Here is a 17005-nt window from a genome sequence, read left to right as displayed (position 1 = left end):
GTAGCCACAAACACCTGATTCAAGCATCAGACTTCCGAAATCCTCTTCTTCTATATCATATTGAGCACTCTCCTCCGCTATTGTCATAACTTTACATCTGTCTCCACAGCGCCTGTTAGCTTAGCTTCAAACAAGATGGAGGATATTGCTTTCAGTTTCAGAGAGTAAAGTCCCACCCACTGATCTGTAATAGGTCTGTAGCGTGAGCGGGTCCCGCCCCCTGGGAAAGATGAGGAACGAGTGTCTGTAGTCTCAACAGAAATCCCCCCCTCTTACACTTCCTCCTACAATGACGCAAAATTACGATTTTTGCGTCATTGTAGGAGGAAGTGTAAGAGGTAAATAACGGATTTCTCCCGTCTCAGGGGAAAATGAGAGAGTGTTGCACGACCATTCAATAGTATGACTGGGTTTCTAACAATGCAAAGCTTAATGCAAATGGGTGGAGTGTCCCTTTAATTCCCTCCGAAAGCTCAAGCTTCCATTGGCTCACTGACTCCCGGGAGAGGGCGTCTGTGGATCTGTGGATCTGAGTCTGAAACGAGGACTGGTGGGACGATGTCCTGCACATCTTTCCTCTCAGTCTGTGAAGAGGCTTTCAGAACGACAGGAAACTCATTTATGACACTTCATTCAAAAGAAAGAGCTGCTCGTTCCACACGTCATACGTCATTACGCTATTTCTACGTCATTACTCGTTACGCAGGACTCTCCAGTTTTGGTCTTCAATCCGTTCAAGTGTTTATATGTCCTCTCAATCGGATAATCAATAACCCACTCCTTACAATCTGAGTGAAATTTTAATCAGATCTGGCCAATTCATTCCGATTGAAGTGGTTACAAGTGACTTTCTTTTCCGATTGTGCTAGTCCGATTACAGTCAGATTGTTCGGGTCCATGTAAACGCAGCTTATGTTTAAGCTGGCCATCACTTCTTCATTCAGCGCGGAAGAAACCGATTTCATCTTCAACACCATCGACCCACAGAACCTTCTAGACTTTCTTCTGAAACTGCATCCGGAAGCTCTTTCAGTATCTAAGGCAATACAAGTATTGTGCGATTGACTGACGACAGGTTTATTATGAGCGGTTGAGTCCTCCTCACTGAAGCTTAGGAGTCAGGAACTGATGCTTCTGTTGAGAGGGTTAAAGACTCACGGCTTTATTCCCTGTTTCTGTTTCCGTTTCCGTTCACTTAAACTTTCCATTTTACAGATTAGTTTTGTGTTTGTTATTTAGTTAAATAAAACGTTGTGTACATTCATGCTTGTTGATTCTGGTCACTGCTTGTGAATCAACATCAGTTTAGCGATTATGATCACAGCTACATGCTAAGAAAGAGTTATTTTTCTGTAATATCCTTTCTGAGCGTTAAGAGATGAGTAATACGGAGTGTTCGCTGGACGAACAGATTCATTGATTGTAATATTAGTTCAGCTACATCAACTTAATTCAATTAACTGATCCAAATGTTTATAATTTTAACAAATTATGATTAATTATTCATATTTCCCTTTTGAGCTAATTTGCTAGAGTCATGTTCTGTGTGTGTGTGTGTGTGTGTGTGTGTGTGTGTTTCAGACCGGCGGTGCGATCGCTCCCGAGTCGGCAGATGTTTGAGCACATGTTGAAGAGGCACAGTGTCCTGTTTGTGTATGTCGGAGGGGAGTCTCCTCTTAAAGTGAGCTGATCTTCATATCTACACTGAACCACAGCCAAGACACCACAATAAAACAGCACAATTTCTGTTTTTATAAATACCGATCAACATTCGTTCTGATGTTCATTCATGTTTTTTTGGTGCTGTAACTAGTAGTAAAGAGGAAGAGATTGAGCTTGATCTGAGGTGGCTATAATTCAGCTGGGCAAAAAATATATTAAGCATTTTTTGGCAACATAAACTAGGAATCTGAATACTTTTTTAATTAATTGTAATTAATAGTGTTCCTGGTCAAATATAAGTGTGCTGAATCTCTCTCTCTCTCTCTCTCTCTCTCTCTCTCTCAATGTTGTGATTTCAGGAGAAATACATCGAGGTGGCGGCTGAGCTCATTGTCTACACATATTTCTTCTCTGCATCTGAAGATGCCTTAACAGAGGTGAAGCGAATCATTTTCAGATTCTGCTGCTCGTACTTTCATAATTCATATATCCATGTCTGTTTGTTTGAACACTCGTCACATGAAAACTCTATAAATGTCTTCTTTTTCTGCAGTCCGTGACTCTGCCTGAATTGCCTTCAGTGGTCGTCTTCAAAGATGGAAGCTATTTCACGTATGATGGTAAGTGAAGAAAACTAAACCATCGTCTGGTTTTGTTTATGCAAGTCTTTAATGTGTGACGACTGACCGATCGCTGTAGCGGCTCGTGAACCGTTCATCTCTTCTCCTCTATTTACTACTAGTTAGTTTCCCAGTAACCCTTTCTATGCTCTACTAGCTGAGACAGACACGCGCTTAGAATAAACAGAACGGTATCGTCCGCTGGTGTGGACGTTAATATATTTATCTTTATAGTTATCGCTCTTGGTGTGAATGGGCCTTTAGTGCCGTTTCGAAGCGGAGCGCGAGACTTTCACTCAAACTTAATGCCGGCGTTTGTTCAGCCTGTGGAAAGTCAGCATCGTTAGGCAGAGCTGTTTTCACAGATTCTTCGTGTCAGCATAATAACAGCAGATTCATGTTGTGTTTCAGAGTATGAAGATGGCAGCTTGTCATCCTGGGTAAATCGCGAGCGTTTCCAGAGTTATCTGCCGATCGATGGCTTCACTCTGTACGAGCTGGGAGAAACCGGTGAGTAACCGCGACACACATGAGCTTTAACTCAAGTGTTGATAACATTTACATTTTACATTTATTCATTTAGCTGACGCTTTTATCCAAAGCGACTTACAATTGCTATATATGTCAGAGGTCGCACGCCTCTGGAGCAACTAGGGGTTAAGTGTCTTGCTCAGGGACACATTGGTGTCTCACAGTGGATTCGAACCCGGGTCTCTCACACCAAAGGCATGTGTCTTATCCATTGCGCCACACCACCCCTATGCCCTGATAAGCATTAGGGTTAGAAGAGCATATGTTGGATAGAAAGCTCGCTTTAAGAGTAACCTTATATTATCTCCTTGATGAATGTAAATTAGTGAAAGTTGGTCAACAAGAGCCGGTTTTGTTTTGGTCAAGAAAATATGACTATTGTTTCCTTTCTTTCTGTTCTGTGCGACAGGTAAATTGGTAGCGATTGCCGTTACTGACGAGAAGGATCCGACAGAGAAAAGCATCAGGTACAGACGGGCTCGGAGTGAAGCGATGTCTGACCTTTTCTTTAGTGCTTGAAGAATTGACTATAGAATTGATTCCCTGTATTTCAGGTTAAAAGGTCTGATCCAGAGAGTGGCTGCGGAGCACAGGGATCAGTTCAACAGGTGAGAGACTCAGAAACTCTCTGTCTGACCAAAACCAGCCCAGGGCCTCGGTTCAGGGCCTCGGTTCAGGGCCTCGGTTCAGATCCTCGTTTCAGATCCTCGTTTCAGGGCCTCGGTTCAGGGCCTCGGTTCAGGGCCTCGTTTCAGGGCCTCGGTTCAGATTCTCGGTTCAGATCCTCGGTTCAGGGCCTCGGTTCAGATCCTCTTTTCAGATCCTCGGTTCAGGGCCTCGGTTCAGATCCTCGTTTCAGGGCCTCGGTTCAGATCCTCGGTTCAGATCCTCGTTTCAGGGCCTCGTTTCAGATCCTCGTTTCAGGGCCTCGGTTCAGATCTTCGGTTCAGATCCTCGGTTCAGATGCTCGGTTCAGATCCTCGGTTCAGATCCTCGTTTCAGATCCTCGTTTCAGGGCCTCGTTTCAGGGCCTCGGTTCAGATCCTCGTTTCAGGGCCTCGTTTCAGGGCCTCGTTTCAGGGCCTCGGTTCAGATCCTCGTTTCAGATCCTCGTTTCAGATCCTCAGTTCAGATGCTCGTTTCAGATGCTCGTTTCAGATCCTCGGTTCAGGGCCTCGGTTCAGGGCCTCGGTTCAGATCCTCGTTTCAGGGCCTCGTTTCAGGGCCTCGGTTCAGATCCTCGGTTCAGATCCTCGTTTCAGGGCCTCGGTTCAGATCCTCGGTTCAGGGCCTCGTTTCAGGGCCTCGTTTCAGGGCCTCGTTTCAGATCCTCGGTTCAGATCCTCGGTTCAGATGCTCGTTTCAGATCCTCGGTTCAGGGCCTCGGTTCAGATCCTCGGTTCAGATCCTCGGTTCAGATGCTCGTTTCAGATCCTCGGTTCAGGGCCTCGGTTCAGATCCTCGTTTCAGATCCTCGGTTCAGGGCCTCGTTTCAGATCCTCGTTTCAGGGCCTCGGTTCAGATCCTCGTTTCAGGGCCTCGGTTCAGGGCCTCGTTTCAGATCCTCGTTTCAGGGCCTCGTTTCAGATCCTCGGTTCAGATCCTCGTTTCAGATCCTCGTTTCAGATCCTCGTTTCAGATCCTCGGTTCAGGGCCTCGGTTCAGGGCCTCGGTTCAGGGCCTCGGTTCAGGGCCTATATTGAGATAACATGTTACTGTCAATCTGATGAGAAAACGACCCCTGACAGAAAAACACATGATTTTCCACATGTGGAGCACAAATACTGCACATTTTCAAAGTTTCACCATATTATTTTCTCATGCTGTCTGTCTTCCTGCGTTCCAGAGATTTCCAGTTTGGCCACATGGACGGTAATGACTACATCAACAGCCTGATCATGAGGTGAGTGTCTGGATCAGATGACGGCACAGATTCACTCATCTTCCTGATTTACTGAAGGTGCACAAGTGTGAGGGGAAGATGGTTATGTGACAGATAACATATTTTGCATGTGATAAACCGTATATACTGTAATGTCAGCACTCACGCTCTTCATCTAGTGTGTCTGCAGTGAGGTGTATATACTGTAATCTCTTCATCTAGTGTGTCTGCAGTGAGGTGTATATACTGTAATCTCTTCATCTTGTGTGTCTGCAGTGAGGTGCCAGTTCCCAGCCTCCTCATCCTCAACACCTCGAACGAGCAGTACTTCGTGCCGGAGGAGCCGGTGGAGAGTCTGGAGCAGATGCTGATGTTCTTCACCAGTGTTCTGGACGGCAGCGCTCCGGTGAACGGCTCATTCTCACTCTCTCGCTCGCAGCTAACATCAACTCAGATCAATACATGCTTTAGAAGTAGTTTTCATTATTAGTTTAACCAATATAGTTTAATAATGGTAACAAACTCCAATTTTTTTATTTTGTTAATTTTCTGTTGAAAGACTAGCATAAATAGTGATGAAAACCAAAATATTAAATGTCAACAGATGTATATTTACGGAGTAGTCCACTATTATGTCGACGGGGTCATAATGACAGTTTTCACCTGAGATTTGGAGCCAAATTACAGAGGTGTAAAAATGACCTTAGAAAGGGGTTGGTCATGATTGGTCACACCTTAGAATGTGAGGGGTCATGATTTTCATGACTGATCAGCATCATGATTTTATTTTCACACAGAGATTGGTTGATCTATTAGTGAAATCTATTTACTTTAGCAATCTTTGTATCATTATATGCCAGCGGTGAGCGTTCAAAAAGGGGAAAAGGCACTTCTTCTGTTTTTTTGCCTCAAGTTTGCATGCCTGTTATTACAGCTGATTAGTGTTGTCAAAAGAACTGACTTCGCTACCAAGTCGGTACTTAAATAAAAAAAAATGGGATGATACCAGTATTTCCCTCTAGCATTTTGAGCACTGGATGTTTAAACACCTCTGATTGGCCATTGTTAACATGCTCAACATACGGTATATGTCTGTGATTGGCTACAATGATCAGCAATGACATCTTTGACGTTCTTCACCGAGCGCTTACACAGATACACACAGGAGCGTTTGACATCAGCCTCTATCAGCTGATCTCTAATATATCCACTGATAGATGGATCCGCTGATAGATAAATAATGAAGCTGACATAAAGTAATTTTTATTCTCCTGTAATTTGGCTCCATATATCAAATGAAATTTGTTATTTTGACCCTCCTCTACAAAATAGTGGATTTCTTAGTAAATATGCATCTGTGACATTTAATATTTGGATTTATTCACTATTTATGGTTGTCTTTCTACAGAAAAAATATTAACAAATAAATTTGAGCCGGTGACCTCTGGTTGAGTTGACACGGAATGACCCTGTTGCAAAGTGTTAATTAAATGAGACGAGTTAAATTCATCCAATTCCAAATGATTAACATCCTGCATCAAATTCCCAACAGGCTTATGGAGGAGATGGAATATTCCAGAGGATCAAGCGTGTGGCGTTTGATGCCCGATCCACAATAATGGTGAGTCGAGGTTAAGAAACGAACTTAATTCATGGAGAAGTTTAATTGAACTGTTAATTAAAATATGATTTATATTCTTTACGCTGAATGACAGTTGAAGGAGTTAATGTTACTGATTGAAATCTTGTACCTGCCAAGGCCTAGAAAGCCATCCCCGGCCTGTCAGAATGGGTGCTAAACGAGCTCACGTCGTCCGCGTCCAAGTAATGATTTTACTGGCGAAAGGAGCTGTAGAGACCGTTCCTCCTCCCCACAGCGAGTCAGGCTTCTACAGCCTCTTCTTCCTCGTTCCCAAGAAGAATGGGGCCCATCCCAGACCTCAGACTGAACCCCACCCTCATGAGACGGCCGTTCAAGATGCTAACATTGAACAAATCCTCTCGCAAGTACAACCAGGGGATTGTTTTTTTCTCAGTGGATCCAAAATATGCATACTTTTATATGCAAATAGTCCCCCATCACAAACCTCTTTGAGATTCGCGTTCAAAAGGGTGGCATACCGTAATACAGTCCTACCATTCAGACTAGGCCTCATGGCCTCTGCATCGCCAGTACTTCTGCTGGGTCTGCTACACATGCGCGCCCTGCAGTTCTGGTTGAAACCCCAGGCCCCAGCTCACTCATGGCGGTCGCCTCTACGTCTGCATCAGGGCCCTGGCCCCTTGGAAGGACCCTAATCGTTACTAGATTGAAGTAAGCATGGGGTTGGTCTGGAGGAGAAAGGTGGTCTCCACGGACGCCTCAAACACAGGTTGGGGAGCTCTGTGCGAAGGCAGACCAACTTACGGCTCCTGTTCGAGCACGGAAAAGCGGCTGCGTATCAACTGCCTCGAAATAATGGCGGTTTATCTGGGCCTCAAAACCTTCCTACCAGACCTAATAGGACACCATGTCTTAGTTCGATCAGACAACTTGGCAGTAGTGTCCTACATAAACCACCATGGTGGACTGAGGTTGAGTCTGTACAGACTAGACCGACACCTTCAATCATGGGCACAGTGGGGAGACTGAGGCAGGGAGCAGACATGCTGTTCCGGGATAATGTGTTCCCAGGGGAATGGTCCCTCCATCGCCAGACGGTTCATACAATCTGGAGCAGCTTCGGCAAGGCAGAGGGCGACCTCTCCTTCTCCGGAGACAACTCTCACTGCCCAATATTCTTCTCAAAGAACATGGATGCGCTGGCCCACGAATGGCCAAGCCTTCCCCCTTTACGCCTTCCCCTCGATCACTCCCCTCCCTCAGGTCATCAGACGGATCAGGGAAGACAGGCTGTCCTTCTGGTGACCCTTCTCTGGCGGACCCAACCGTGCTTCCCCGAGTTGATTCAGCAGATCGCAGCCCTGTGGCCAATTCCCCGGAGGAAAGACCTCCTTTCCCAGGCGAACGGGACAATCTGGCATCCCTACCCAAGATGTGGGCCTTCTACACATGGCCCCTCAACGGGAACTTACAGACCTGCCAGCGAGAGTCCTGAGTACTCTCTCAGAGACTAGAGCTCCATCCATGAGACGTGTCTACGCTCTTAAGTGGTCCGTCTTCTCTGACTGGTGTTCAGTCCAGAACCAGGCCCCCTTTATCATGCGAAGTACCTCTGGTACTCTCCCTCTGGGTCGCACCCCCTCCACGCTCAGTCTATGTGGAGGCCATAGCAGCGCACCACTCTCCTGTGGCAGGCCGGTCTCTGGGTAGAAGCAACCTGGCCGTCCGCTTCCTGAAAGGGGCAAGAAGGCTCAACCCTCCTCGGCCTCTTACCACACCCTGTGGGACCTATCCACAGTCCTCAGGGCTCGAGCCGCTACAGTCAGCTGAGGTCCGGACTCTTTCGCTTCAGACCGCACTACTGCTAGCATAGCATGAGCATCGGTCAAGCGAGTGGGTGACCTGTAAGTGCTCTCCGTCAGCGCTTCTTGCCTTGAGTTTGGTCCTAACGACTATGAGGTCGTCCTCAAGCCAAGGCATGGCTATGTGCCCAAAGTGTTTTCTACTCTGTTCAGTGCACAAGTGATTACGCTGTCTGCTCTTCCCGATTCAGAAGATGAGCGTCAACCTCACTTACTCTGCCCTGTTCGGACTTAAGAGTATTCATTCAGCGCTCTGCTGATTTAGGCAGTCAGAGCAGCTCTTCGTATGCTTCGGTGGCCGGACTATAGGGCTTCCGGTCACAAAGCAGAGACTATCCCGTTGGGTAGTGGACGCTATTGCGTTGGCCTACGCTTCGGTGGGCCTTCAATGCCCCATCGGCGTCAGAGCTCACTCCACCTGAGGCGTGGTCCAGTGGCGTGTCTATTGGTTAGGGTTAGGGTTAGGTTAGGTTATCTGTGCGGCGACCTGCACTGCAGGCTCAAATCCTCATGTCTCGGTTTCTCGCGTAACCTCGGTTCCCTGAGATGACGGGAACGAGTATTGTGTTGACGGCCATGCTATGGCGCTTCACGTCTGGCGAAATGAGCTGCTTTAATGCGTGAGCTGTGCTCACTCGCTGGATCCGCCACGATTGGTTCGCGCAGACATGCTGCCTCGCAATTGGTTCGTGCAGTTCCCACTGAGCAGCCAATGAGTGCGTTCAGGTCGCCTCTGTAATGGCTGTGCAGTGGCACTGGGCTGTTGAATTAAAGGCTTCAGAATGCAGAGAAAAAGGAGTTTTCCCCATAGCGTCTCGCAAAGACACAATACTTGTTCCAGTTATCTCAGGGAACCGAGCTTACGCAAGTAACCGAGACGTTTCTATCTTCAATTCAATGTAGGTTTTGTCGAGTTTGGTTCTTTCTAGAGGTGTTTCAGTTTAATAGCTTGAGTGGAGGATGATTTCTCACTGTCTCTCAACTGATGTGTCCATTTTAAAGGGTTTACTAAAATCTCGTATTAAAATAGAATTTACTCTCTAGAAACTGGTCAATGACATGGAAATGTTTAAATTCAAATGGGGAATAAATGTGATGTTTATTGACGGATGTTTGAAAATGTATATTTAAGTGTAACTGTGTAATGGAATTATTGATTTTTTATTATTATTTTTTTTCTTCCTGGAAACATCTTTAATGTGAAAAGTTAATGTTGTTTTTATTTTTTAAATAAATAGCCCATTAAACGTCTCGCTCTCTGCTCAGTCCGTGTTCCGCAGTTCTCCGCTGCTCGGCTGCTTCCTCTTCGGCCTTCCTCTGGGTGTCATCAGCCTGATGTGTTACGGCATCTGCACAGCCGAGTCTGACGACGGGTCCGAGGACGTGATGAAGAGAGAAGCCCTCACTGATGAAGAGGAGGAGGAGGAGGAGGAGGAGGAGGAGCAGAGACTCACCGAGGGAACACCGAACACAGAAGACCCCGGAGAACCGGTTCAACACAAGAATCCAAGTGAAAAAAAGGTTGATTAACGAAGGTGGAGAAACGAGAGCGAACGCCTCGCAAGAGGAAACCATGGCCTAGAGTTTCCTCAGGTTTTCATGGGATTATTTTCACTATCCCATTTCTTTATTTTCATAACTTCCCAAATTGTTCATCAAATTGAAAGATTCGAGACGAGCAGCGGAGCTCCACCTATGATTTACAGAACACACATGGACCGAAACAAACACTGTTTTAAAGTTACGTGACGGTAGTCCTTTCTGCTTATCAATAATCATGATTGTAATGTGCCCTTATGATGCGTGATCTACATCACTGTAACTCCTCCAGCGGCTGAAACATGCGAAAGCGATTGATATCTTAATGGACACACTTTGTTTTGTTGTTGTTTTTGAATGAGAAAGTGCAGTTATTGTTGTATCAAAGACTTTATCTACAGAGGATTGTCTTACATGAGGTTAATTGGCATTTTCAGAAATAACGAGCACACATCAGTGCTTCTCCTGAGCTCATCGGACTGGATGTAGGAAGGGTTCACACTTGGGAATAATCTAGTGGCGATGGACTTGGTAAGAGTTTATTTCTCAGTCGATCGCATGCACTGAACAGATTAGATGAGCTTTGGAGCGAGTCCCTCGTGGCTGTCCTTCTGTAAGGTGCTACTCTACATTATAGCCGTGTCCGTCTGTGTTTATAGATAGAGAAGGCTTCATATGTCAGCGGTTCTAGAGGAGATTACCAACATTTACTCTCAAACTTTATTGCATTCATGAAAAGTGAAGACTTTTTCCAGATTCCCAAAACTCAAGCAGATCTTCTGACCGTTGTGAAAGTGTGTGTGTGACACAACATACAGTGCAAGGAGACGGATGGAGTGGAGCTGCTGTTACAAGGTGTGTGTGTGTGTGTGTGTGTGTGTGTGTGTGTGTGTGTGTGTGTGTGAGAGAGAGAGAAGGAGTGAGTAAGTGTGTGTGTGAGTAAGTGTGTGTGAGTCAGGCCGCTGATCTCTCACACACACACTTTTACAAGGTGTTGTTTGCAGTTTGAGCCAAAGCTGTCGTTGCACAAGAACGCTCTTGTGTGTGTGTGGATGCTGAACATGAAGCATCAGCCTTTAGTAATGAAATAATGTCTGCTAACTTTCCCTTCACATTCCCTTCATTGCCTCTTTATGGTTCTCATATTTTGACAGGTCAGTCTTACTGTTTGTGATCTGTTCATTAAATGTTTCTTTGTCTCTACATCTCCTGTGTTCTTCCCTCATGATAAAGTAGACTTTTTGTATGCAGTTACAGTATAATTAGCTGAAAGTGAGAACTGTGTCTGTTTGATAGGGTTATGAAATATAATAGTACACTACTGTTTTTGATTTAATATCAGGTCCAGATATCATGGTAAATCATGGTAAATAAACAGCATCTGATTCAGGGTTTTGTTCACGGATGTGAAGTTATGACAGAATCTGCTCAGATTATTGTAGATTTAAGCACAAATATGTCTAAACCCAGACTGACCGTTTCCTCCAAACATACTTATGTAATCACAGTAAAACCAGCTTTCAATTAAAATGACATTTACAACACGCCGGCTTAGTCTTCCTAGTGTTACAATTATATCCAATATTAATATTGATTTCCAATATTCAAATTCAATTCAATTCAAATTTATTTGTATAGCGCTTTTCACAATACATATTGTTTCAAAGCAGCTTTACAGAAAGTGCATTTCAGAAATGTACATAGAGAAATACAGTTAGTTAATCATGTATTGATTTAGGGCATAAACATCGCCCGCGTCGAGTCGTCTCAACTGTAGTATAAAATGTAAGTATTATGTGAATGCCTGGCTGAAGAGATGCGTCTTTAATCTAGTTTTAAACTGGGACAGCGAGTCTGAGCCTCGAACAATATCAGGAAGGCCATTCCACAGTTTAGGAGCTAAATGTGAAAAAGCTCTCCCTCCTTTAGTGGACTTAGATATCCTAGGAATGACCAGAAGCCTCGAATTTAGTGATCTTAAACAGCGCGATGGATTGTAGGGCGATAGAAGTTCCGTTAAATACACGGGAGCTAAACCATTTAGGGCTTTATAGGTCAGTAGCAATACTTTGTAATTGATACGGAACTTTATAGGTAACCAATGTAGAGACGACAGAATTGGTGTTATATGATCGTATTTTCTTGATCTAGTAAGAACTCTAGCGGCGGCATTTTGGACTAACTGTAGCTTGTTTATTGAGGATGCAGGACAACCAGCTAATAAAGCATTACAGTAATCTAGTCTCGAGGTCATGAATGCATGAACTAACTTTTCTGCATCAGAAACAGATAGCATGTTACGTAGCTTAGCAATGTTTCTAAGGTGGAAAAAGGCTGTTCTTGTAACATATGAAATATGATTTTCAAAAGACAAGTTGCGGTCTAATATAACACCCAGGTCTTTTACTGTAGAGGATAAAGTAACAGGACACCCTTCTAAATTAAAGTTGTATTGTAAGAGGTTTTGTGGGCAGTTTTTTGGACTAATAAGTAATACCTCCGTTTTATCTGAATTTAATAGCAGAAAATTACATGTCATCCAGTATTTTATATCTTTAACACACTCTGTTAATTTAGATAATTTAGCGTTTTCATCTGGTCGTGATGAAATATATAATTGAGTGTCATCAGCATAACAGTGGAAATTAATTCCATGTTTTCTTATAATATTACCAAGTGGCAGCATATATATTGAGAATAGCAGAGGGCCTAACACAGATCCTTGCGGTACACCGTAGTTTACTGACGTTATCTTCGATTTTTCCCCATTTACGCAGACAAAATGGTAACGGTCTGATAAGTACGATCTAAACCAGTTTAATGCCTGTCCCTGAACACCAGTGTAGTTTTGTAGTCGGTCTAAGAGTATTGTGTGATCTATAGTATCGAACGCAGCACTAAGATCAAGTAAAACTAGTATTGAGATACAGCCTTGGTCAGAAGCTAGAAGTAAATCATTTGTAATTTTAACAAGCGCAGTTTCAGTGCTATGGTGCGGCCTGAATCCTGACTGAAACTTTTCATAGATATCATTTTCTTGCAAGAAAGAGCACAGTTGAGCGGACACCACTTTTTCTAGTATTTTAGACATAAATGGAAGATTTGAAATGGGTCTGTAATTTGCTAGGTTATTATGATCTAATTGTGGTTTCTTAATAAGAGGTTTTATAACTGCCAACTTGAATATTCTTGGAACATGACCTAAGGATAAAGACGAGTTAATAATATTGAGAAGAGGCTCTTCCACTACAGGTAACACTTGTTTCAGTAGTTTAGTTGGTATTGGATCTAATAAACACGTTGTTGGTTTAGATGCAATGATAAGTTTATTTAACTCTTCCTGTCCTATAGTTGCAAAGCGCTGTAATTGTTCTTGCGGGGTGATAATTGAGGCTGAATCATAAGACACCATTAAAGATTGTACATTTACAATTGTGTTTCTGATGCTTTCTATTTTCTCAGTGAAGAAATTCATAAAATCATTACTACTACACTGTGACAGAATATTTTGCTCCGGTAACGTCTGTTTATTTGTTAGTCTAGCGACGGTGTTAAATAAAAACCTTGGATTGTTTTGGTTGTTTTCTATTAGTTTGCGGAGATGCTCAGCCCTGGCTGCTTTTAGGGCCTTTTTATAACGTGACATACTGTCTTTCCATGCGATTCTAAAGACCTCTAGATTAGTTTGTTTCCATTTACGCTCTAAATTACGAGTTTCTCTCTTTAGAACATGCGTAACACTGTTGTACCATGGTGCTTTAGTTTTCTCTCTAACCTTTTTTAATCTAATTGGTGCAACGATGTCTAATGTACTAGAGAAAATGGTGCTCATAGTGCTAGTCATTTCCTCTAGTTCATCTGTTTGTTTGGGTTCACTGAGCAGCTGAGACAGATCAGGTAAGCTATTTGAGAATCTATCTATAGTGGTTGGAAGGATTGTTCTGCCTGGTCGATAACGCGGCGCAACATGACAAATTTCAGCGGTACGTAGTATGCAAGTGACCATGTAATGGTCAGTGACTTCATCACTTTGCGGTATAATATCTATATCGGTTGGATCGGCTCCATGTGATATAATTAAATCTAGCGTATGATTAAGACGATGAGTGGGACCAGTTACGTTTTGCTTGACCCCAAAGGAGTTTAATAAATCTGTAAACGCAGCCCCTAAAGCATCATTTGAATTATCTACGTGTATGTTAAAATCTCCAACAATTAATGCTTTATCGACATTGACCAAAAGATCTGAGAGAAAGTCTGCAAACTCTTTTAGGAAATCAGCGTAAGGCCCAGGCGGTCTATATACGGTAGCCAAGGCTAGAGATAATATGGATTTCTTTCTTACATCTAAGAGAGTAACATGTAGCACAAGTACTTCAAACGAATTAAACCTGTGACCTGTTTTCTGAGTAACAGTAAGAATATCTTTATAGATTATAGCAACACCACCGCCACGACCAATCAGACGGGGCTCATGCTTGTAACAGTATCCAGGAGGAGTAGACTCATTAAGACCGAAATAATCATTTGGTTTAAGCCAGGTTTCAGTAAGGCAAAGTACATCAAAACTATTATCTGTGACCATTTCATTTACAATAACCGCCTTAGGTGTAAGCGATCTGATGTTTAAAAGACCTAGCTTTATAAATTGTTTTTGTTCACTAATATTGAGATTTTCTGGTTTAATCACAATTAGATTTTTCTTAGATCCTGCAGTAGATTTATTATTTGATCTCACTAAACGAGGAATAGACACAGTTTCAATATAATGTTCTACATTGGTACTTATATCAATTAAGTTTGGACAGCAAAGAGTGTGATTTGGACTTTGACTTACTAGTCATATGGTGTGTAGCGTCTTGGAGATGTTGTCCGACAGAATAGCCGCTCCGATTCTGCTGGGGTGAAGGCCATCAGCACGGAAGAGCCTAGGTCGCTCCCAGAAAAGATTCCAATTATTTACAAAGAGCAGTCTCTGTTCATTACACCATGACATTAACCATTCATTTAGAGCAAATAATCTACTGAACCTTTCGTGTCCTAGTCGGTAGGTGGGAAGCGGTCCAGACACGATGATCGTTGTTTCAGGCGATGTGCTGCGTACCGTCTCGATCAGGCTCCTGTAGTCCTTCTTCAGAACCTCCGACTGCCGTAGCCTGATGTCGTTCGTTCCCGCGTGCAGCACGACAGCTCCGACGGGCTCGTCACCGTTCAGAATCCCGGGAACCTGTGCAGCGACATCGAGAACACGAGCACCAGGAAAGCAGTGAGTGCGAACCTTACCTTTACCTATGGTAGCACGGACATGCCGGACGATGGAACTGCCGATGATCACAGCGTCGCATTCCGTCTCGCGTAGAGGGGAGAAGCGGTTCTGGGTGGAGATCTCGAAGGCCGGGAGGGGCGGAGAGGTCCTAGCTCTGGTCCTGGCCCGCGTCTTCCGCAGTGGAATCATCCAGGGTCCATGTTGTTGTGTCGGTGCCGGAGTGAATGAAACCAGGGATGATCGCATCCTGGGCAGAGAAACACATGGAGTAGACGAGGTCGGAGTCAAAAGGTTACTAACCACTGACTTTTGAGCATCGGCGCGTGATGTTTCAAGCGCGAAACATCGATCTCGTAGCTCGGCCTGTCTCTCTAGTAGGTCGCGGATCTGCTTCTCCACGGATTCCAGCTCTAACTGCACAGAATGCAGCTCGAAGGTGTCCTCACCTGCACTCAAAGGTAACGTTAGACACACATCCGTTATATTCGCCATTATAGCAGATGTGCTATAATGGCGAATTATAGCTTTCAGTGATACGGGTGTAAATAAGTCGATCGATAGGCGCGACCACGCGTGTAATGCTAGCGGGCTAAGGCTAGTAGCGGAAGTTCGAAAGGTTGGATATATGTAGCGATATCAGAGCAATCCGATTGTTTTTTAAGGAGAATAGTATTCCAGATATGTTCACACGCTATAAAAATGAAAAAGTTCGTTTGTAAAAGAGTGTAAAGAAGAAAAACAAGGTTTCTGAATTAATTCGACGGAGCTCCAAACACAACAACGCACTCAGTCGTGTTATGCACAACGCAACGCAATATGTAAAAACATTTTTAAAAAGAGATTTCACTATTTGTGACTGTCAAGGTTTCCTGTGTTGGGTTAGGCTTATGGAAAGGGTTAGGGTTAGGGCTTCCAGTGTTAGGGTTGGGGTTAGGGCTTCCTGGGTTAGGGCTAGGGTTTCCAGTGTTAGGGTTAGGGCTTCCTGTGTTGGGGTTAGGGCTTCCTGTGTTAGGGTTAGGGCTTCCTGTGTTGGGGTTAGGGCTTCCTGTGTTAGGGTTAGGGCTTCCTGTGTTAGGGTTAGGGCTTCCTGTGTTAGGGTTGGCTTAGGGCTTCCTGTGTTGAAGCGCATCGACTGGAAACTGAACCTTTCTTTCTTGAGCATGTATTGTTGGTGAGAAGAGAAAGATCTTGAGTGATCAGTGTGATCTAATGATCTAAATTATTATTCATGGGAGTCGCCACAGATCAGTGTCTTCATGACTGATAGCGATCAGAGCCATCGCAGAACTGTGTGATCTGAGCAAAATTATGTTAGGTAATAAATAAAATAAAAACTGAATTAATCAAATTCATAAATTGAGATGGGTGACAATTTTAATGAAGGGGATTTTAGCATGGTTGTTTTATAGAGTTTTAGACTGGTTTTATAGCACAGGCTGGCTTAGACTTGGTTTAAAGCACAGGCTGGTTTAGACTTGGTTTAAAGCACAGACTGGTTTTATAGCACAGGCTGGTTTTATAGCACAGGCTGGTTTAGACTGGTTTAAAGCACAGGCTGGTTTAGACTTGGTTTAATGCACAGACTGGTGTAAAGCACAGGCTGGTTTAGACTTGGTTTAATGCACAGACTGGTTTAAAGCACAAGCTGGGTTTGACTTGGTTTAAAGCACAGGCTGGTTTAGACTTGGTTTAATGCACAGACTGGTTTAAAGCACAGGCTGGTTTAGACTTGGTTTAAAGCACAGACTGGTTTAAAGCACAGGCTGGTTTAGACTTGGTTTAATGCACAGACTGGTTTAAAGCACAGGCTGGTTTAGACTTGGTTTAATGCACAGACTGGTTTAAAGCACAGGCTGGTTTAGACTTGGTTTAAAGCACAGACTGGTTTAAAGCACAGGCTGGTTTAGACTTGCTTAAAGCACAGGTTTAGCCAAGAAGAGACTGTTTAAAGCACAGGCTGGTTTAGACTTTGTTTAAAGCATAGACTGGTTTAAAGCACAGGCTTGTTTAGACTGGTTTAAAGCACAGGCTGGTTTAGAC

At 43.9% G+C, this 17005-nt stretch overlaps 1 protein-coding gene across 1 annotated transcript in view; it reads left to right on the top strand.

Moving 5' to 3' along the window:
- tmx3b (thioredoxin related transmembrane protein 3b) overlaps window positions 1-10902 on the top strand; it is a 29460-nt gene extending 18558 nt beyond the window's left edge. Inside the window, exons 7-16 of the mRNA XM_084399046.1 lie at window positions 1582-1681; window positions 2022-2099; window positions 2216-2282; window positions 2694-2792; window positions 3223-3280; window positions 3368-3421; window positions 4660-4716; window positions 4972-5101; window positions 6248-6316; window positions 9427-10902. Of these exons, the coding sequence (XP_084255172.1) occupies window positions 1582-1681; window positions 2022-2099; window positions 2216-2282; window positions 2694-2792; window positions 3223-3280; window positions 3368-3421; window positions 4660-4716; window positions 4972-5101; window positions 6248-6316; window positions 9427-9690 (976 nt within the window). The 3' untranslated portion in view covers window positions 9691-10902. The remainder of the gene's footprint in view (window positions 1-1581; window positions 1682-2021; window positions 2100-2215; window positions 2283-2693; window positions 2793-3222; window positions 3281-3367; window positions 3422-4659; window positions 4717-4971; window positions 5102-6247; window positions 6317-9426) is intronic.
- Window positions 10903-17005: the final 6103 nt, after the last annotated feature.

The sequence above is a fragment of the Rutilus rutilus genome, assembly GCF_951802725.1.
Source record: "Rutilus rutilus genome assembly, chromosome: 24".
Lineage (NCBI taxonomy): Eukaryota > Metazoa > Chordata > Actinopteri > Cypriniformes > Leuciscidae > Rutilus > Rutilus rutilus.
The sequence above is the reverse complement of the archived record's forward strand: the minus strand, read 5'-3'. Positions and strand labels throughout refer to the sequence as shown.